This window comes from Myotis yumanensis, unplaced genomic scaffold, assembly GCF_028538775.1.
Source record: "Myotis yumanensis isolate MYYU_CA2020_CCGP unplaced genomic scaffold, mMyoYum1.0.hap1 SCAF_6, whole genome shotgun sequence".
Classification (NCBI taxonomy): Eukaryota; Metazoa; Chordata; class Mammalia; order Chiroptera; family Vespertilionidae; genus Myotis; species Myotis yumanensis.
The window spans coordinates 12,441,447-12,463,697 of NW_027223757.1; the positions used below are offsets into that span (position 1 = coordinate 12,441,447).

Sequence of the window (22,251 nt, forward strand, 5' to 3'; positions counted from 1 at the left end):
AGTGCATGCATCGTAACAAATTCTTACAGCACAATAACTGGCAGTGCGATCTATGATAATTACTTGAGATTTTCTGACAATAAAATATATGGTACACATTCTATCATTTAAATGTCCTTGTGCAAACTAGCTTTTATTAAGGTCTATAAATTTAAAAGTTACTTTAAGTAGTTTCAAGACAGCATAATTAATAATCCTAACTAAACCTTCCATATCATGGGTATGTGACTATTAGTCGATTATCTTTACATGTGTGCACATTATATACACAGATAAGTTATTCAAATTCATTCATATTCACATTCAAAAGTATGCTATTTATTCAAAGCTTAAGCATTATAGCTGTACCCCCACTGATATGATTAAAATAATTATGAGAAATTTAGGCTACTGAGTATTATTATTATATAACCTCAAACCAGTGGTCCGTGTGTTTGGTGTTATGGTAATATGATACGATATATATGAAATCCCTCTAGATTAGCATAAACCAAGTGGCTCTCTGGAGCCTGGGGTTGGAGGTGACCTTTTGGACAACACTGGCAATCATCCCTGCCAGCACTGTAGCTATTCTTAGGGTACAAGAGAAGAACAGATGATGGCCCCTCCTTCATTATCACAACGACTCGTTCAGGATCACCCACCTGCTGACTGCAGTTGTTAAGGGGTAAATGGGAAAGAAGCAAGTCAATTGGAAACTGCCATTCCACACTGTTAACCTGGCTATTAAGCAGTGAGTACTAAGAACTGAATTCAACACAGCACTTTATTAGACAGTGCAAGAGTGGGGGGACAGGTTAAAGATAACACACCCTTGCTCTTAAGGAAATTTCCCAAGTTGTGGTAAACTATAATGCAGCACCTATATTTTCTCAATTAAAACTGTCCAGCAAATCAGCAACTGAACAGTTGATAGAGTTTTGCTTAAAATATGTGTCATGTTCTGCTATGTGACAGAACAATGTAAATATGAACAAGAACCTGAAGTAAATGAAAGGGAATCCCTACGTCTAATTCTCAGTGCCAAGATGGGGTGGAGGAGGAAGGCCACCAGGATTAAATGCCCCAAAGGCAGGAAACGGGCTGCAGCAAAGCTAGGGACACAGATCCTCCATGTTTCCATATCAAAACAATTTATATTCTGTCAACATTCATTAGAAATATCTCCACAGTTTATTTTTAAGTATATTTTTACTACCTTATTTTTTATTGAGGTATCACTGAATACCATATTATATTAGTTTCAGGTATACAACATAGTGACTCAATAATTATATACCTTATAAAATGATCATCATGATGCTTAGCAAGATCTGTCACCATATTTATACTATCATCTTCCTGTTACTTTTGACAACGGAAAAAACCACATCTTAATACAGTTTAGTCAGCTTTATGCCACAGAATGCTAATGTTGAGATTATAGTCAATATGTTTGGCATCACATAAATATATTAAGTTGCGTATTACACTAGCTCTAAATTCTAACTATTCCTTGTTACATATTAATGCTCATATCACATAGCCACTAGAGACAGGTAAACAGAAGGAAAAAAAGATTTAAAGAGAATTTAAAAATAAAATGTAATTAGTATTCAAAGTTTTTTGTTTTGTTTTTTAATATATTTTTTATTGAGTTCAGAGAGGAAGAGAGGAGAGAAAAATAGAAACATCAATGAGAGAGAATCCTTGATCGGCTGCCTCCTGCGCACCCCACACTGGGGATTGAGCCCACAACCTGGGCATGTGCCCCGACCGGGGATTGAACCGTGACCTCCTAGTTCATAGGTTGACGCTCAACCACTGAGCCATGCCAGCCGGGCAGTACTCAAAGTTTTCTATTTATAAAAATATCACTACACCTTAGATATAATATATATATATATATATACATACACAAGCTATAGCCACTAATGTTTCTTGTTTATATGCTTTTGAACTGTCATCAATTCTAAGTCAAAAAAAAATTGAAATGTTAAATAAAAGGCAACATTTACTGTGTGCTATTTTGCTAAGCACTGTTTTGTAAATGTTTTATCTCATTTAATTATTACCAGAGTGGTGTGAAGTATATTATTTTCCCCCACCAACTGATCTGATGAGGAAATCGAAGCTTAGAATAAATAACAAGCCAAAAGTTACATACTAAATGGTGGATCCCTCTTTGGGCGGGGGGTGCAGGGGTGGTGAGAGATCAACCAAAGGACTTGTATGCATGCATATACTAAGCATAACCAATGGACACAGACAACAGGGGGGTGAAGGCCTGTGCTGCGGGCAGGGGCAGGCTGGGAAAGGTCAATGGTGGGAAAAGGGAGCATATGTAATACTGTCAACCAATCTGACTTCAGAGCCCATCTGAGTTCTTCACCTCTCTGAAAGAAAAAGTAAGAACTCCCTGACTACTATTCCCCTGGTTTTATGGTTTCTTTTCTTTCCTGTCTAAGGCAGTCTAAATATTCGCTCTGCACCATGAGAATGGAAGGGGAAAGACAGCCCTTTCTGAAATGCGTAGTCACAGAGAATCACTCAGTTGCTATACGTGAGAGTTTTAACTCTTACCAGTAAAATTGCATACAAATTGCTATGGGTTGAACTGTGTCCCCAAAATACATGTGGAAGTCCTAACCCCCCAGTATCTCAGAATGGGACCTCATTTGGGAATAGGGTCAGTACAAATGTAAAGAGTTAAGATGAAGTCACACTGGAGTAGGGTGCGCCCTTAATTCAGTAAGACTGGTGTCCTTATAAGATGTGAGGACACAGGGAGAATGCCATGTGAAGACAGAGGAAGAGACTGAAGTTGTGCTGTCATTAATACAAGGAATGCCTTGGGCTACATGAGCTGGAAAAGGCAAGGAAGAATCCTCCAGTAGAGATTTAACAGGGAGAATGGCCCTGAAAATATCTTTTTTTTTAATGGACTTAAAAAAAGAACAGTTTTATTGATTTTTAGAGAGAGAGGATGGGAGAGGGAAAAAGAGAAACAGCGACGTGAGAGCACCTAGATAGGCTGCCTCCTGCACGCCCCCTGCCACCAAGGATCGAGCCCACAACCTGGCATATGCCCTGGACGGGAAATCAAACCAGCAACCTCCCAGTGCCCAACCAACTGAGCCATATCAGCTAGGGCAACAACATCTTGATTTATACTGTCATCTTCTAGAACTATGAGGACAAATACCTGTTGTATTAAGCCACCCAATTTGAGATCCTTTGTTACGGTAGCCCTAGGAAAGTAAAACACTAAATTATATGTAATGGGATTTTCATAACTTTGAAGCCAAGTGACTAAATGGTATTTTTTACCTTGCTGATGTTCAGATTATACCAGGATTAGGACTTACCTCAACTTTTAATAGAGCATCCTTGGCCTCCTTCAGCCTGCTTTTAGTCAAGTCAAGCTCATTCTGAAGTCTTCCTTGGGAGTCCTGGAGGCTAGCTATGAGTCCTTCCGCCGAGCCCAGCCCTTGTTCACTTTTCCTTACCAGGTCTTGGAGGCGGCCAACCTGCAAGTAAATAGAGTACTTTTAACATACCTCATTGTATTCCACTGGCAAAACAGTCCCATTTATATTCCTAAAGTCTTGCCCCAGCTGGTTTGGCTCAGTGGATAGAGCGTCAGCCTGGGGACTGAAGGGTCCCGGGTTCGATTCTGGTCAAGGGCCCATGCCAGGGGTTGAGGGCTCAATCCTCAGTAGGGAGCACGCAGGAGGCAGCCAATTGATGATTCTCTCTCCTCATTGATGTTTCTATCTGTTTCTATCTCCTTCTCCCTTCCTCTCTGAAATCAATAATATTTTTTTTTTACAAAGATGGCCTTATTCATGGTTGCCCCCTTTCGTGACAATCATGTAAATAAATGGATATAACTCAAGCTCCTGGTTTAAAAAAGAGAAATACAGGTTCTACCATATAATCAAATGCTTATACAAAGGATTTGAAGCAAGGTTAAGATTTTACGAAAGATTGAGAAAAAAGGTATTTTTTGATAAAAAATATTTTTAAACTGCTTTTAAAAATCAAATCACATAGTTCATTTGAGCCCAGTTCTCATGCTATTTTTTTTTATTGATTTTTTTACAGAGAGGAAGGGAGAGGGATAGAGAGTTAGAAACATCAATGAGAGAGAAACATTGATCAGCTGCCTCCTGCACACCTCCTACTGGGGATGTGCCCACAACCAAGGTACATGCCCTTGACCGGAATCGAATCTTCAACCTTTCAATCCGCAGACTGACGCTCCATCCACTGAGCCAAACCGGTCAGGGCTCTCATGATAAGTTTAGGTCAAAACTGATAAACTGTAAATATATCATAAATTCAAATATGTTATAATTTCTATGATTTCATACAAAATGTGTCTCATGAAATTATTAAAAGTTGACTTTTAGGAGCTAATAGACAATTTGTTAAATAAGCAAAGCAGATCGATACCCTCAAATTATAAGAACTAAAACCAATAAATGAAGTATTTTAAATTATCTAGGAAAATACTATGAAGCAAAGATTTCATTTTTACATCATTACCAAGCTTATCAAGACTATGAAAATGAAAACTGGGCTCTGGCCAGTGTGGCTCAGTTGGTTGAGCATTGTCTCATACACTGAGAGGTTGCAGGTTCAATTCCCGATCAGGGCACATGCCCGGGTTGTGGGCTCGAATCCCCAGTAGGGGGTGTGCAGGAGGCAGCCGACAGATGAGCCAATCGATTATGTTTCTCTCTCATCAATGTTTCTATCTCTCTATCCCTCTCCTTTGCTCTCTCTCTCTAAAAATCAATAAAGAAGCATTTAAAAAAATCAAGTAAGTTCAACATTAGAGATAATCCTAAATTTATAAAAATAACTAAGACTCTAGAGACTGAACAAATGTTTGTTTAAATAGGCAAAAACTTTTAAATTCTTCGTAAATAGGAATTACAAACATGGACGTGAGTACAAGCCCCACCCCCAAGCAAGCACCATGTATTTTACTGAGCATCTTCTAAACACTTCCTGTTTCCCTTAGGATAACATCCAAAATCTTTCCCAGTTCTCCCAAGGCCTCTGTGGCATAGCCCCTCTCTCTAGCCTTAGCTTGGCAACTCTCCACCTCCTTGGTCTTTACACTCATTGGGAAAAAGAGTGGCACATGGGTAGGAATTGGGTTCTGAAATCATACTGCCTGAACCGGAATTCTGGCCTTATCCACTTACTATGTGACTTTGGAAAGTGACTTAACTTTTTGTGACTTAGGAGAGACTGTATAAAATAATGACTGAGGCATATTAAGAACTAAATAAAAATTATTATCACTGCAGCTGCCATCATGCTCCATCTATATCGGCATGCTTTCAGTTCCTAGAAACTTCTCATGCCTCAGGGCCTTTGCATAAGCTCTCCTCAGTTTATTCTCTGGAAAACCACTTATCACCATTTTGTAATGTACATCAGACTTGTTATTACTTGTTTCCATATCTGTCTTTTTGTATAATAGGGACCATACCTGGCTTATTCACCTCTGTAACCACAGTGTATAATTCAGTGCTTTGGTCCCTAATACCATTCAATATTTATTAAATAAATGAATGAGTCAGTAACAGAAAAAGTCCATATATTCTTACTAGCAATTAAGAAGAAATAAAAATCTCTTTTCATCTCAATCTGTAAATATTTAACTCCTAAAAGAACCTTCAATGCCTTCACCCTCCCGACCTATGGTATAAGCAGAAAACAGCAATCCCCCTCATCTCTGGTAGCAGCCCCAGAGCATGGGAAGGGGAGCAAGGATGCCTCTGTGGGTTAGGAAACGATTTCTACTCCTCCTGAGGCAGACAGAGTTCTGTGGAAATTTTTAAGTTGTTTCTAAATTTCTTCCACTATAACCATTGCTGAAATTTTGTCAGTAATCCTCAATTATTCGCTTTGGTTAAATACACAGAACTGAAACTGGTGAATCAAAGGACATGCCCACCTTAAGGCTTTTAAACATGCTGCTAAATTCCTTTCCAAGAAAATGGCATGACTTTATAATCTCATCTATAAGCAGCTTTCAAGTGCTTATTTCTCCACCTTTATCAACACCACTGCATGGCCTCACTTAATTTTTTAATCATTGTCAATTTCATGGTAATGAAAATAGCATCTCACTGATTTCATTTCCAGTTTTTAAATGGTAGTGATGTTTAAATTTTTTGATGTTTTTTAGCTCATTAAAAAATGGGGGTGCCTGTTTTTTTCCTACAGTTTTATACACTTTTAAGGTATTAAAGACATAAATTTTTGCTTCTCATACAATGTATGAGAAATCTATTATTATATAAAAAAAGATTTTATATATATATATATATATATATATATATATATATATCTCATGACTAATTGGGACATAGTCTATAAATCCAACATTGGTATAATATTAGAGAATTTATTAATATAAGGTACCACATTAATAAATTACTAGTAAAAAGTATGAGCCAATATATACAGAAAAATCAACATCAGTTTGTGAGTTTTTTTAATTAAGAAGCTAGAATTACAAGAGAGTTCCTAAACCTGATAAAGATAATTTATAAAACAAAACTTTAGAGAAGTGTCATAATTAACTGTGGAATGTTGATATCCTTTACTTTAAGGGCAGGAAACAAAATAATAATACTTAAAGTTTATTATCTCTGGAGAGCCTAGTCAGGAACAAAGGACCAAAAATAATAATAATAATCTCTCTATATAAAAGCCTAAGCGACCGATCAACCAGTCACTATGACATGCACTGACCACTAGAGGGCAGGCGCTCAATGCAGAAGCTGCCCCCTGGTGGTCAGTGCACTCCCACAGCCAACCTCCCCTCACCCAGCTGGCCAGCCCTATGACTCCCTCGGCCCCTCCCCCCACTGGCCAACCTCCCGTGGCCCCAATCGCCTCAATTGCTGTCCAGGCTGAGGCACCCCACCCATGCACGAATTCATGCACTGGGCTTCTAGTAATAACATAAAAAATAGATGTCCCAGGCTGAAGAAAAGTAAGTGCATATGCAGAAATGATCCAGGCAGATTCTTGAGGAGCCAGTCCAACATGGCACAAAAACATTATGAGGGTGATAAAATATAACTGCAAATGCAATAAAAAGGAAAATCAATTACATGTCTATTAGAACTCTGCTTAGTGAGCTCAGAGTATGTAGGCTTGGAGAACACTCAAGCCATTTAGAATTGAGAGCAGGGGGGCCTGCGTGAGAAACACAGACAGTCACTAAACTGCCTTCTAATGGGAGGGGGACACCATCACTACGAAGACTGCATCCTGCCAAGAGAGGTCTGCAGATTTGGAGCCAGCGGTGGATTCTAGGACACCAGAAGAGAGGCTGAGTTAATAATACCAACAAGAATCTTAATTCTCTGTCATTCCCACATGATTTCTCCTCTGGATAAGTGTTTAAATATAATTAAAGAATCCCGAGTGCAAGGTATTAGCCTTCCCATGGGCACTTGTGTATTTTGGCGCGGTTTCTGTGAGTGGAAGCAGAGTGATGAGAAAGCCGGACTTAAAGACCATTGGTAAAGAAGACTCCAGTGAGGTAGGGACAGCTGACAAGACAAGAATTGCCAAGACAAGAACTTGTAGAAATATCAGTCCAGAGTCCACAGGAAGGATAAACTGGAACGGAGGAAAAGAGGACATAGCAAGGCTGTTCTAGGGCACAGCTGAACCAAGGCAAGAGAGAAAAAGGGATGAAATACACAATAGTATGAATCTACATTTTGTTTGCATTTATTCTATTCACAACTTTTTGGTTTTAAGACTTTTATCCTATTCTATTCTTAGACTTTTCTAGTTTTGTATAGAATTTTAAAATTTAGAGGTCACTATCTAGAACTTGAACAGTCTTTTTTATTTATTTACTTAAAAAAAAATTTTTAATCCTCAACCAGAGGATATTTTCCCATTGATTTTTTAGAGAGAGTGGAAGAGAGAGGGAAAGACAGAGAGAAATATCGATGTGAGAGAAACAAATCAACTGGTTGCCTCCTGCAAGCGCCCTGACCAGGGCCCCAGCCGGGGAGGAGCCTGTAAGCGAGGTACATGCCCTTGACCAGAATCAAACCCTTCGGTCCGCAAGCCAAAGCTCTATCCACTGAGCCAAACCAGCTAGGGCTGGAAAGTCTTTTTTAAATGGAGTCAGAGTAGAGAATAGTAAGTCAATGTTTTGCAAAAGAGTAGGGAAACCTCCTTTGTTTTCTTTCCTATACAATGATGTTCTCCTTTGTTTTGCTTTTCCCTCCCAAAGCACCTTGTGTCTGTTTTTGATAGTCAATTTTTACCTGGTGAGATGTAACCAGTGTATTATGAATAATTCAGCATCATTTTTTGATTATTTTTACTCTAGATGTTACTTTCGCTGAAGCTCACTACTTTATACAATGTTATCAAACAAGGTTTTGTCATGAAAACCTAACACAGGTGACAGGTCTACAGAATTCTTGCCTCTTGATTGGCTGTTTTCAGCTTGTCTTCCAGTTCTTTCTTCAGGTTTTCTAGCTCTTGTTGAAGTTGACTTTTATCCTCTTCTAGGTTTAGTTTCTCCTTTTCATATTGTTCCTCCAATTCCTTAAGAAAAAGAAAGTTTAAAAAATTAACAAAATTTCAAAGATTGTATACTTCAAAGGTTTCCAAGAAAAAAAACTATTCAGTTTATATTTTGATAATTTATTCTCCAAATTAGCCTTACCCATAATTAATATCAAAATTAATAGTGAATCAAATTAATCCTGGGGGCTTAAATTATATCTTTCTGAATAACTTATAATGTAGCAGTTAAATAATTTTGTTTTAATCCTTACTTGGGGATATTTTTCCACTGATTTTTAGAGAGTCGAAGAGAGAGGGAAAGATAGAAATACTATGTGAGAGAAACACATCGATTGGTTGCCTCCAGCATGTGCCCCAACCAGGGCCTGGGCCGGAGAGGAGCCTGCAACTGAGGTACATGACCTTGACTGGAATTGAACCTGGGACCCTTCAATCTGCAGGTCGACTCTCTATCCACTAGGCCAAACAGGCTAGGGTTAAATAATTTTTTAAATGATAAGAATATTTGTTCTAGTTCAAGATGCAGTAAACACACACACACACACACACACAAACAAAAGTATGTCATATAAAATGATAATTTGATGAGATAAAGAAAAATTCTGTCTCTTGAATACAGAATTCTTTCATTTTACATTGTTACAAAATCCAATAACACTCTGGAACTCAGTGCTAGACTGGGACATAGTGAAAAATGAACCAGTATAGAGTCAAGACATCTAAAGAACAACACCAGTAAAACTGATACTTAGAGAAGAACACCTACTATTTGCCAGGCACGTATTTAGTACCTGGGATACAAATGCAATGAGACATGGTGCCTGCCTTTAATAAGGTCATGGTATCAGGCAATTAAAGAATATGCGATTAAAATCTGATGCAATGGGAAGTACTGGAGTCTACGGATGGGGAGCTAGCTCTGGCTTAGTGAGGACACCTGCATAGAGAAAGCAATTTCTGAGTACATTCTGAAGGAGTGCACCAGTCAGAAAAGGTGGTGGAGCAAGAGGGAAATATTACATTTAGGCAGAAGAAAAAGAAACTCCGGAGGTACGAGAGTAGTTTAATACTGTATAGAAGTAAGGTGAGAAGAGTAGAAAATGGGGTTCTGTGTCGAGAGTCCCCAAGAGAAACTCCCGGTTGGATGATTTGCTGAGGTGACTCACAGGACTCAGCATGAAGTCACACACACAGCTAGGAAGACAGCAAAAGTATAGGGAATGGAATCATCAAAGCGAAAAGGCACGTGGGTCAAAGCACAGGAAACCAGGCCGAGCTTCCGAAGGCCTCTCACACAGGACTCTCCAACAGGCTGTGAGCACACATGCCGAATATCACCCCCAGGAAAGGTCACAGAGACTAGTGCTCAGGCAGGCAGGCACACCCTAACTAGCATGTACCAAATTCCCAGCCTCTGAGAAGGTAAGCAGATGTTCAGCACAAACCATAGTGTTTACATAAACAGTTTAGGCACAGTGAGCCAGGCTTCTCAGGAAGTGGTGGGAACCCTCCAAAAATTCAATTCCCAGATACACACCAGGGCCAGTCGCACATGCCTTTGTAAGGATGGCAGTGTCAGGCCTGAGTTAACTCTTTTCTGCATGGATTCTCTGCTTATTTACTTATTTACTTTCGAATGGGTGGGGAAATTAGAGTTACAAAGGAAAACATACAGTAATCCTCCCTTATCTTCGGTTTTGCTTTCTGTGGTTTGTTACCTGTGTTCAACCACAGTCCAAGATGAAATAGAAAATTTCAGAACAATTCAGTTTTAAATTGTGCATTGTTCTCAACAGTGTGATGAAATCTCATGATTTCTCACCGAGTCCTATTCCCGATTACTCATCCCTTTGTCCAGGGTATTCATGCTATATCTACTCCTACCCATTAGTCCCTTAGCAGCCGTCCTTATGATAAAGTAATAAGCAATAAGAAATATATAAGAAAGCTTTTAGTAAGCGCTAAAGTGCTATCAGATAAAGCATATAAGCACCATCATTAATACATGCCCAAATGATGTGGTGTTAAATGCCACAGGGTTTGATATCTGAGACCTGAGGTCAAGGCCTGAGAGGTCCTTCTTCCTAGTTGCATGAGCTTAAGGAAGTGTTTAACCTCTCTGTGCCCCTATCACCTCTTCTACAAAATGGGTACAGCAGTGCTATAAGGATTAAATGAAAAGGGGATTAAACGCAAGACATCATTGCAATGTCTGACACACAGTGAGAAACATTAATACTCAACATTTATTTATCACTATATGCCAGGACATGTCTGGGTTCTTTTATTTATTTTTTCTTTTTTTAATATATTTTATTGATTTCAGAGAGGAAAGGAGAGGGAGAGAGAGATAGAAACATCAATGATGAGAGAGAATCATTGATTGGCTGCCTCCTACACGCCCCACACTGGGGATGGAGCACACAACCCAGGCATGTGCCCTGACCAGGAATCAAACTGTTACCTCCTGGTTCATAGGTCGATGCTCAACCACTGTGCCACGCCAGCCGGGCTGGGTTCTTAACACTTTATCTCACTTCACCCTCACAGGAACATTATAAGATGGGTCTTATCTTTGTCAGATGAGGAGCCTGAAGCATAGCATTGGGGGCCCAAGTTCAGGCAGTTAGGAAGCACAGGGCTCAGTGCAAGCCAGATGTGTCAGACACCTTGATTTTTCTACTATGCAACACTGTCTGTCAATGCATTCCTATTAGCAAGCTGAGTACTTCATTGTGGGGAAGCAACACAAATCATTTTCCCAGGGAAGAAGACTGCAGAGAGGGAGTGCTTCATCTGGCTGAGGCTTCCTGAGGAGCACACCTAAGTTGCTGTCTCATGAAGAGAAAGCTCGAGGTCCAAGGAGTATTTCTATTATGGCTTATACAAAATAGAAATGCCTCGTATCAGCTTAGGAAGCTGCATCCCACATCAAGAGCTCTTATGTACGTTATTCTTTGAACCAAGATTTACAGAGTGATTACAAGACAGCGGCCATCAAAATGAAGCAACTCATTACTCCACAGTATAGGTCACATTGGGTCAAGCAACTCATTACTCCACAGTATAGGTCACATTGGGTCATTACAGGAACGCCACGGATTTAAATGCCAACCTAAATTGCATGTTTACTCACCATTTGCAGTTTTTTCTTATCCCTGCTTGCATTACTGTGGACAGCCTCAATTGCCATATGGTGCTTCCAAGCCAATTCTTCCAAAGTCTTAGAATGGGCCTCATTTAATTGAGCCACCTCCCCTTCCAATCTATTTTGCAGGTTTTTTAGCTCCAACTCATAATATTCTTGCTGAGTTTTATTTGCTTCATTTACTTTCTAAAATTAAAACAAATAAACATCAATAATTGGCATCTGCTTTTTTCATCACTGCTATTAGTATTCTGAATACTCAGTAAATAGGTGAACTTGAATGAATTGAGTGCCATGGGATTCAGACTATGGAACGTAGAATAATATATACCCCACTGGTGTTCTGAGAAAATGACAGGGTGGCACAGGCAAAATAACTTTAAAGCAAGTGATAAAATAGACTATTAGTAGGTTAGAACCAAATGTGAATTAGCACATCTGCACACTGAAGAGAGAAAGGCGTCCTATATGTCAAAGTTGTACATAAAATGTACATTACCCATTCAAATGACATTTACTCAATATAATTTTATTGAGTGCCAATTATATGCCTTTACACATTCACAGTCCAATGACAAAAAATCAAAAGATAGTGGTGATATAACTGCATAAGTTCTATGACAGAAGTGTGCATCGCATGTTGTAAGATTATACAAGAAAGGAGCCTAACCTGGTAGGTGGGGAAGTGTGTGTGTGTGTGTGTGTGTGTGTGTGTGTGTGTGTAAGAGAGGGGGAGAGAGAGAGATCAGGGCAAGCTTTTCAGAAGAGGAAACATTTGAGCTGATGATGATTACATGTTCTCTCCTTTACATTCTTACAAGCCCATCAGGAAACTAGAGATGAGAAAATTTCAAACCTAGATCTGATGTCAAAAGCTTGCATTTATAACCATTTATAGCATTTTGAAAGATGAGAAGTAGTTAAGCAGGTGGCAACGTTTAGGTGTGGACAGAACATAAGATATAAGGCTGGGAGTGATCAGGAATGAGGCTCAGAAGTAGGCAGGAGTCAAATGATAAAGGGTATTCTCTGCTAAGAACTCTGAATAGTATTCTGACAGGAATGAGAAGTCATTGAAGTTTAATTAAATGATATATTTTCAAAAGCAATCATCTTGGCAGAAGGCTAGTGAGCTGACTCAAGGCAGGGAGAGTGGGTAGGAGGTTGTAACCGTAATCCAGACACGAAATGACAGGTGCCTAAATCTAGCATCATTGAATGGGTATGAAGAGGAGAGGATGGAATAAAAATACATTGAGGGAGTGGAACCGATGGGCCCTGGTAATAGATAAGGGGGTTAAGGAAACAGTAATCAAAATGACACCCAGGGTTCTGATTTACCAAATTAGAAAGACTGTAGTGCTACTTGTCCTTTTGAGGGGACAAAGTTCTAGGCATGGTGACTTGATATGTTTGTGAGATATAGTGGGAGTTAGATACACAGGATTCAAGTTCAGGGAAAAGATCTGACTTAGACCAACAGAGTTGGGAGCTGTCGCTGATGTTATTGAAATTGATGAGCGGGTAGAAGGAGATGAAAATGCTAGAGAACATCACTGGTAAGGGAACAAACAGAGAAGGGAAGCTCACAAACAAGCCTGCAAGGCCAGGAGATAGGAAGAACACACGAGAGAGCGTGAAACACCCAAAGAGAGGCAATGTACATCAGAGAGGAGTAAGTACCGCGGGAAGACACGCTCTGCCAAGCCCAGCAACCAGGATGCCACTGCAGGTTGCGGCCAATGCAGATTCTGTGTGGTGGTAGGACGAGAAATCAGACTGCACACGGGCAAGGAGTGAATGGAGGTGAGCCGGGGACAAGGACAGACATTTTCCAATATGCGTGGTTGTTGAGGGAAGGAAAAAGAGTGCCCAAGGACTCCCACTTGGTATTGTAGGTAACTGAAAAATTGGGATACATATTCAGAACTACTCTACAAATGAGATGTCTTACTTGTTTAGTCTAGAAATTCAATATGTTGATATATGAATGTTCAGAGCTCGATGTTTGGCATCCTTTTTGGTTTTATAGAAATTTCCTAGGTATATATGTGGTCATACGTTTCATCCCTAGCAAACCAAATACAATTAACCACATATGTACATTTCAGTCAAATAAGAGTCTATTCAGTTAGCCGAAACTGGTTTGGCTCAGTGGATAGAGCGTCGGCCTGCGGACTGAAGGGTCCTGGGTTCGATTCCGGTCAAGGGCATGTACCTGGGTTGCGGGCACATCCCCAGTGGGAGATGTGCAGGAGGCAGCTGGTCGATGTTTCTCTCTCATTGATGTTTCTAACTTTCTATCTCTCTCCCTTCCTCTCTGTAAAAAATCAATAAAATATATTTAAAAAAAAAAAAGAGTCTATTCAGTTTGAAATCGGTTTACATATCTTCATTTTTACATTATAAATTGTTACTGATAATATTTTGAATAAATACACAAATGGGATAGTATAGATTTATACCTTCTTTCCTGGAACAAAATTACTGGAGTGAAGAAATAGACTGAAAAGAGGAAAACTGAACTTTTCTTCCTCTCCTTCCCTGGGGAAGGGGGTCCTCCATTCATTTTACCTTCTCCAGTTCCAGGATCTGCTGCTTCTGTTCTTCATCCAGACTCAGAGTTTTGCTTTGCAAAAAAGATCTTTCTTCTTCAAGCCGAGATAATCTCTCACTGGCCCTTGATTTTTCTGATTCTAGATCTTTAATTGTAACCTCCTGGTTCATTTGAGTTGCTTGAAGCATTCCAATATGACCTACCCCCCCAAAAGAAAAGCGCTCCAATTTAAAAGCTGTTGCACTGTGGTATAAAACAGTCTATATTTATTGACACAGTTGTGTTTGATACCTAAGTGAAGTCAATGGTCTGCTTGTACACATAGTTTTTTTTTTTTTCTTAACTAAATAAAATTGAAATATTTGCCATGGGAATACTTCATACCCAAGTAGAAAATGTTAAAAATTAGAAAGAAGTGCACTGATATTGCTCCCTGCACCCAGGACTATACCACTTACTTTTTTAAGATTTCAAGCTATACAAAGTGAAGCAGAAGCAACTCCTCAGGGATGGGAATAAAAGTATTGGGGGGTGAAACAAAGTAAAGGAGGATGTGCCAAGATTATGGCACCAGAACGAGTAATCTGTTTTTCTAATATCTTCTTTTTCCAAATTCTAGCATGAAGAAGAAGAAGATATCTGTATGCAGGGAGTAAGGACAGCAGACAGCAGTTTGATTGAAACGGAATTTGTTTTAGACAAGACACCAGATAAAGAACTAAGGCGGAGTAGAAGACAGATAAAGACAGCAATGTTATGAAAAAGTGAAATGACAACAGTAAAGAAAAAAGGGGTGGGGGATGGGGAGAGAGATGAAAAGTGAGTGTGACTATTTGAGCACAATTTGCACGTAGCTTGTTAGAAAGGTATTAAATGTACACACTCACCGACAACAGGATGGTGGTTACCAGAAGGGGGTGAAAAGAGACTGAAGAGGTTAAAGGGGGTCAAATATATGGTGGCAGAGGCAGACTTTGGGTTGTGAACACACAATGCAGTACACAGATGATGTATTATAGAACTAAACACTTGAAACTTATATAATATTATTAACGAATGCTACCCCAATAACTTTAATAAGAAATTTTAAAGAGTGAGTGAGATTAGAAAAAAAAAAGTATGGAAAAGCATGTGTTGAGGCAGATCTCAAGGCACCCTGCACCAGCAGCACCTGGAACTCACTCCTCCCGCCCCCCTGCCCCAGCCCTACTGCATCAGAGACTCTGGGGCTAGGGCCCAGCATCTGAGGTTGCACATGCCCTCCTGATGGTTTCTATACATGCTAGGTTAAAAAACGGTTACTTTGGGAAAGGGTAATCTGGGATTCACTGATGAACCATTAAATCAGGCAACATCTGCAAAGAACTAGTTCAAATGGTTTCACCTGGCCCACTAAACACCCGGGCAGAATATAACTTCAGAACTGACATGGGTCGCCTCCTCCTCTGATAAGGACTAGGAAATGAGCACCACAGCCACGTCGGAAGGGGCAACTCAGCTTCAGTACATAAAATGATCCTTATTAATAAGTAAAAATGATGGTGCTGTAAGTCACATATCGTTCCACTAATTTACATACTTTACATGTTTTTAATAGACAAACCCTCTTAGAGTGCACTTTTTAAAAAGTGTTTTATAATTGGTTTTAAAGAGAGGGAGGGAGAGAAAGAGAGAGAAAGAGAGAGAGAGAGAGAAAGAGAGAGAGAGAGAGAGACATCAATAGGTTGCCTCCTGACCAGGAATTTAACTAGTGATTCTTTGAGGCACGGGACACACTCAACCAACGGGCCACACCGGCCAGGGCTTGAACTGCATTTTTATTTTAGTGTCTGGCTTACGGGTGCTTTAACAATTGCTAACTCTTAATTTTTCTATAAAAATATCCATTTCTAAAACTAAGTTGTCATTTGCTTATTTGTGACTAATGAATAAAATATGAGAGTCCTTTAACATAGACTCTAAATAATTTCAAAACATTAGAAGAATTTTGTCTTGAATCAACATTTAAGTGTTAGTTTTTGCTGAGGAATACACCAAGGACGAGGGTCAGACATACTGGCTTTGAGGACAAGGTCGGAAGCTTGCTGTTGCAAACGCTCTCTGGCTGCTGCCAGCTCACTTTCCACTTCCTTGTGCTTGCTTAACAAAGCCATCTCTCCCTGCTTGGCATCGTCAAGCTGTTTCTGAAGACCCTAAGAAAGATCAAGTAGCCATTACTAATATGCCAGAATGATGCTAAGCTAAATAATTAAATTATAAGCATCAACAACTTCTTTTTTTAAAAAAAATATGTTCTTATTGATTTCAGAGAGAGGAAGGGAGAGGGAGAGAGAGGTATAAGCATCAGTGCTGAGAGAGAATCATCAAATGGCTGCCTCCCACACGCCCTTTATTGGGGATCGAGCCTGCAACCCAGGCATGTGCCCTGACCTCTTGGTTCCTGGTTGAGACTCAACCACTTAGCCACACCGGCCAGGCAGCACCAACAACTTCTTATTCAAAAGTCACACTTAGCAGTACCAAGTTTTCAATCTGTTGTGGTGGGTGACACTTATAAACATTTTTAATGAAGGGAAAAGAGAACACAAGTAAACTCAGAGCCCAATATTTTAACAGCCCCAAAGCACTTATGGAAAATACTAACATGTTATTTAAATAAAACCCTTTCGTAGAAAACACTGAGCAAGATTTAAAATTATTGTTTGGATCTTTAATATCTTTTCAGGCCTTTTGGGCCCTGAAGCTCTAGTAGGAAATAGTAATAACTACAGAGTAGCAAAAATGACCCCTTTATTGATTTTTCCCACAAAGGAACAGAAAAAAAGCAAAATGGAAAAAAAAAGTTGAAGTATTCTCATAGAAAAGAAAAAGGAAATCGGGGGGAAAATCCTTGTGTTGGAAATAACATTCTCCACTCACCTGAACACTGTTCTCCGCTGTAACAAGGGCCTTCTGAAGCTTTTGGCATTTGTCACGGAGACTTCCAGCTTCATCCTGTACCATCTGTAACTCTGTCCTTAATTTCCCTATGGTTTTTCTTAAAACTGCTTCTTGTGCCTGAAATTCTTTTCTAAGCTCGGCTTCCTTTTCTTTGCTAGCCTGCAGGCTTTCTGCTGTGAAAAGCTGTGATCTTTTCAAGGTATCAAGCTCATGTTCATAAAAGGACTGAGCTTTATTCAACTTGCCTTCATAATCCTCAATTAGCCTCTTCTGTTCCAGTTTTAGCTCTTCCAGGGTTTTGTTTAGGGTCTCCACCTCCACTCCCTGCAGGTCCCCCGCCTTCTCCTGCCCCTTATGCACCGAGGCACTGTGATCCTGCTGTGACTTCAGCAGCTCCTGGATCTCCTGTCGGTGAGCAGTCCGCAAATCTTCCAATGCCAACCTTTTGTCTTTTTCAAACTGTACTTGGAGTTGCCCAAAACTCCGTAATCTTTCTTCAAACTTCCTTCTAATCTCTTCAACCTCCCTGGACATGGTTACTATGCGTTGGACGTGCTGGGCTTCTGCACAAAGCTGCATGTCCTCGACCCTGTGCTTGTAAGCTTCGAATTCGGCCAACGCCTGCTGCTTCATTTTCATGTGATCCTCTAAGGATGCTTCTAAGACCTGGATCTTCCTCTTAAGGTCTGACTCCTCTGTCACCTTGCTTTTATACTGTAGTATTTTTTCTCTAGTTTCAGCAAAAATTTGTTGGATTTCTTCTTCGTGAGCATCTTTGAGGGCTTGAATCGCAGATTCATGCTCATCATTTTTAGTGTTCAGAGCATATATTACCTGCGTGGTTTGAAAGAAGAAAGGAGAAAATTTCAGTGAGCATACACTTTTTTTTTTTTTGCTTATCTCACTTTTCTTTCTTTCTTTTTCTAACCTGAAGTTAATTCTTTCATTCTGATTGATAATTTTCTATGCACTTCATACTGACTGATAAATATTACATACTGAAACGTCATGCATTGTTTTTGAACTCATAGATTGATTTACTTAGCAAATTGTTTCCTTAGAACAATCCTAAAATATGCATCTGAAGACTTTTTAATTAGGACTTTAAAACACTCAAAATTAAGACTGTTTTACTACAGATAAAACAGTGAGGAGGAAAGAGACAAAGGAGGCCACCTGATCTATGAGAAGGGAGTTTTCCTATGTCCCAGCCTAGCTTCCTGGGGGCGGTGGTGGGATCAGGAGAAAACCTCATGGAAAGTCTCTGCCCGCCACTGGTGGCCTAGAGGGAGGCTTTGCATGAGTGGAGGCTCTGGGCCCTAAACCTTCCCAAAGGCCTCTTTCGCCTGTTTATATCTAATACATTTGAAATTTAGAAATTTCCTTTTCTAATTCCCAATGGTTTTTAAAGCCAGATCCTCCTCTCTCCCCAGGGATCTCCTTAGAAATTCTAATTAGTACTTTCCTGCTCACATATCAAGTGCTGTAGTTTGACTCATCGCCTCATTTTCCCTCTGCCCCCAAGCCAGGCGGTTTCCTACAGCCAAGTGTTCCGGGTACAGGCCTTTATTTCCATTTTAGTCCTGGGTCTTAATGATTCCTTTGAGGCATCCCCAACCTTCATTCCAAATGACAATCTGTTCCCTTTATAGTAACACTTCCCTTCCTCTTTGTTCCCTGACACCCTCCATCACACCACTGTGGTCCAACAGCGCACTCTTCATGACTGTTATTTAAGGCTTAGAGATGTGCCCACTGTCTTCTGAAGAAAAGAGGAGTGAACACACAATCCAATAACCCAGAAGCGAAAAGGCAGTGCCCTGGGGCTCTGCTCATTTTCATGTGCTCTGACTCTGGCTTTAGAAATGAGTCCCAGCATCACACAGCAGACACTGCAATTAAGATGCAAAAGCCTTGCGGTGTTGGTAGAGAACAGTGCTTATGTAACCCCAGGCAATTAGACAGACTACCTGGCTCTTCACATTATCCTGGTAGCTCTGATCCTACTGCTGAATCCAGGCTGTCACCTGCTGGACCTGCAGCAGGAAGGCGCACTGCAGGCCTCTCCACACAGGGCTTTGCTGCAGACCCAGCCCCCTGTCAGTGCCCTCGCTTGGCCTGCTGTAACTATTCTGTGAGATCTACTCAGGCCAAAGGTAAAGACACTGAGGAATGACAGGACCCCCATCTGTCTTTCTCCTCCGAGGTCCACAGGAAGATAGATGCACAGAAGGGAAATAAATGCTTATTTATAGTCTTTATCTTTCTTTAATTACCGTAATTCCAAATCCCAAGTTATGTCCCTAGTGAGCTAACACAGGTCCCCGTGGAGGACTCCTTTCACTTGCACATTTATAAATCCTGGAACATTGCACGGCTTCCTATTCCCTCTCCAGGGCCAGACCTGCCTACCATGCTGATGGCCAGAAAAGACAGGGACACTATGAAAACACAGGCCGGCCGGCGGAGAGAAGTCTGTGTGACAGAATGCCCAGAGCAGAGCTGGTCTGGGCCCCTGTCTGTGTGCATCGCCTATATATTCAGTAAGCACATGGAGGGGAAAGTGATCATCCAAAGGGATGGAATCTCCAGAGAAAACAAGTCACACTGTCAGCACTTTGCTCAACGTAATGATCTTGGAAAGGATCAGTCCATGGTGGAATTCCATCTAATTGGCGATAAAATGTGGGAGGGAAGCAATATATGAGCTTTCTCTTGTCAGTAATTTATTGAAATACTTTTCATTTTTTTTCTAATATTTAATTTCATCCCAGTCTTTCAAGAGTCAGCTCAAGTCCTGCATCCTTTAATAAGTCTTGCCAGACCACCCAAGACCATCCAAACCCATGGGAGTCTAGTCTATCTTTATATCCAGCACTTCCATTCCCTTAACAACACTCATCCCTGAAACTCAATAAATGTTAGAATAATTTAATATTGGGAAGGGGGAGTCTTGAAAACAGGCTGGAAAGTTGTGTAAGGATGTTAAAGAGCCTGGAAATGCAGCTGATGGTATAAAAAGCACAGTAGTATACACAAATGTGAATAAAAGTAATAAAAGGTGAAATTAATAAGGACGGAAGTAGGAATTATAGCATTGAGTTAGAAAGAATAATTTAAGAAAAGGAACCAAAACATCTGACAAATAAGAGGGAAACATTATGGTGAGGAGCTCTATTTCACTTTATATTCTAATGCGGGGGTCAGCGGGCTACAGCTTGCAGGCCAACTGTGGCTGCTGCTGCTGCTCTGAAATGACGCCGTATTGGAGCACAGCTATGCCCATCCATTTATGTACAGCGGCGCCCTCTTATCCACAGGAAATACATTCCAAGACCCCCAGTGGGTACCTGAAACTGCAGATAGTCCTGAACCCCATATACACAATGTTTTTTCCTATACATACCTACCTATGATAAAGTTTAATTTATAAATTGGGCATAGTAAAAGATGAACAACAATAATAATATAGAACAATTATAATAATAGACTGTAATAAACATTGTGTGAATGTGGTCTCTCTCTCAAAATAATTTATGGTGCCGGATGTACAGCATGGATGAACTGGACAAAGGGATGATGCACATCCCGGACAGCTTGGAGTGGGACGGGATGACACGAGATTTCATCAGGCTACTCACAGTGGCGCATAATTTAAAACTTATGAATTATTTATTTCCATTTATTATTTCTGGACTTGGTTAACCATAGGTAACTGAAATCTCAGAAAAGGAAACCGGATAAGGGGGACTACTGTGTTGCCTACAGCTGTTTCCCACTCTAACAGCAGAACTGAGTAGCTGTGGCAAAGACCTTATTACCGACTTCTGTTCTGATCTATACATAGACAAGCCATCCTATCAGATAAAACTGGTCGCCAAAAATAAATTTTAAAATCTCAATTTGCATCAACTCTGTTTACTAGACCACTACAACTCACACACTGGAAAAACCAATTATATGATTTAAAAGTGTATTATATAAAAGAAATACAATATCATAGTGGTCATATATTAATATTTCTTCCATGAAAAAAATGTTAAATTTCTAAAAACATAAAAAGTAACAATAAAAGGGTGACAAACAATAAAAATCAGTAGTGCTCTTGTAAATGACCTTTTGAAATACATCACTATTTAATTATATTATATTAAAATAAAAATGCTATAGCCCAGCCAGCGTGGCTCAGTGGATGAGTGTCAACCTAGGAACCAGGAGGTCACGGTTCGATTCCCGGTCAGGGCACATGTCCGGGTTGCAGGCTTGATCCCCAGTGGGGGACATGCAGGAGGCAGCCAATCCATGATTCTCTCTCATCATTGATGTTTTTCTCTCTCTCTCCCTCTCCCTTCCTCTCTCTGAAATCAATAAAAATATATTTTAGAAAAAGAATGCTATATATAAATTTTCAAGTGAACCTTTATTAAAGGTAGTATCCTCAACTGTTCACTTTTCTAAATAATTACAAAGGTAACCATAGTACCTTTCTCTGATTAATCACTGTTTCTCAGATCAAGGTAATATAAATGTTCTATATTCTTTCAACACATTGCATATATGACTTGAAGTAGCAAAAGTGATACAAACTGGATTAAGACCTAAGTGAAATAATTTCTCCAAGCTTCACGTTTCTCAATGTTAAAAAAGGATCATATTTATTCTATTCTAGTGACGTTGTTAAAAGATCAACCTATCTTTGAAATTTTTAGAATAATGTTACATAAAACTTTTTTGAAAAATATAAAGCACTATAAGATGGTAAGGCTTCCTTATCATTGCATAATTTACTTATAGAGAGAATGAGACTAATTTTACAGTAAGGGATCATAATCATCTATAAAATTGGCTACTATTTCCACATAAGAAAAGGAAACTCCCTAATGTTTGTTTTCATAAACTATTTTAAAAGACACTAAGAGTCATTTACAGTTGTCTGGGACTACGACCATTCATGGAATGGGATAGTACAATCATTGCAGCAATTTCAGGGTTCCACTTTATTCCAATAATGTATAATTTAGCTACAGATTCCAGG

At 39.8% G+C, this 22,251-nt stretch overlaps 1 protein-coding gene across 14 annotated transcripts in view; it reads right to left on the reverse strand.

The window, feature by feature from the left end:
- The window catches only part of FAM184A (family with sequence similarity 184 member A), a 78,458-nt gene that overhangs the window by 31,360 nt on the left and 24,847 nt on the right, over positions 1-22,251 (reverse strand). For all 14 annotated transcript variants that reach the window (XM_070417579.1, XM_070417578.1, XM_070417573.1 and 11 more), the window contains exons 2-7: positions 17,196-18,050; positions 16,333-16,468; positions 14,294-14,475; positions 11,708-11,905; positions 8,467-8,589; positions 3,348-3,509 (exon numbers count right to left, since the gene is read on the reverse strand). In XM_070417579.1, coding sequence (XP_070273680.1) covers positions 3,348-3,509; positions 8,467-8,589; positions 11,708-11,905; positions 14,294-14,475; positions 16,333-16,468; positions 17,196-18,050 — 1,656 coding nt within the window. The remainder of the gene's footprint in view (positions 1-3,347; positions 3,510-8,466; positions 8,590-11,707; positions 11,906-14,293; positions 14,476-16,332; positions 16,469-17,195; positions 18,051-22,251) is intronic.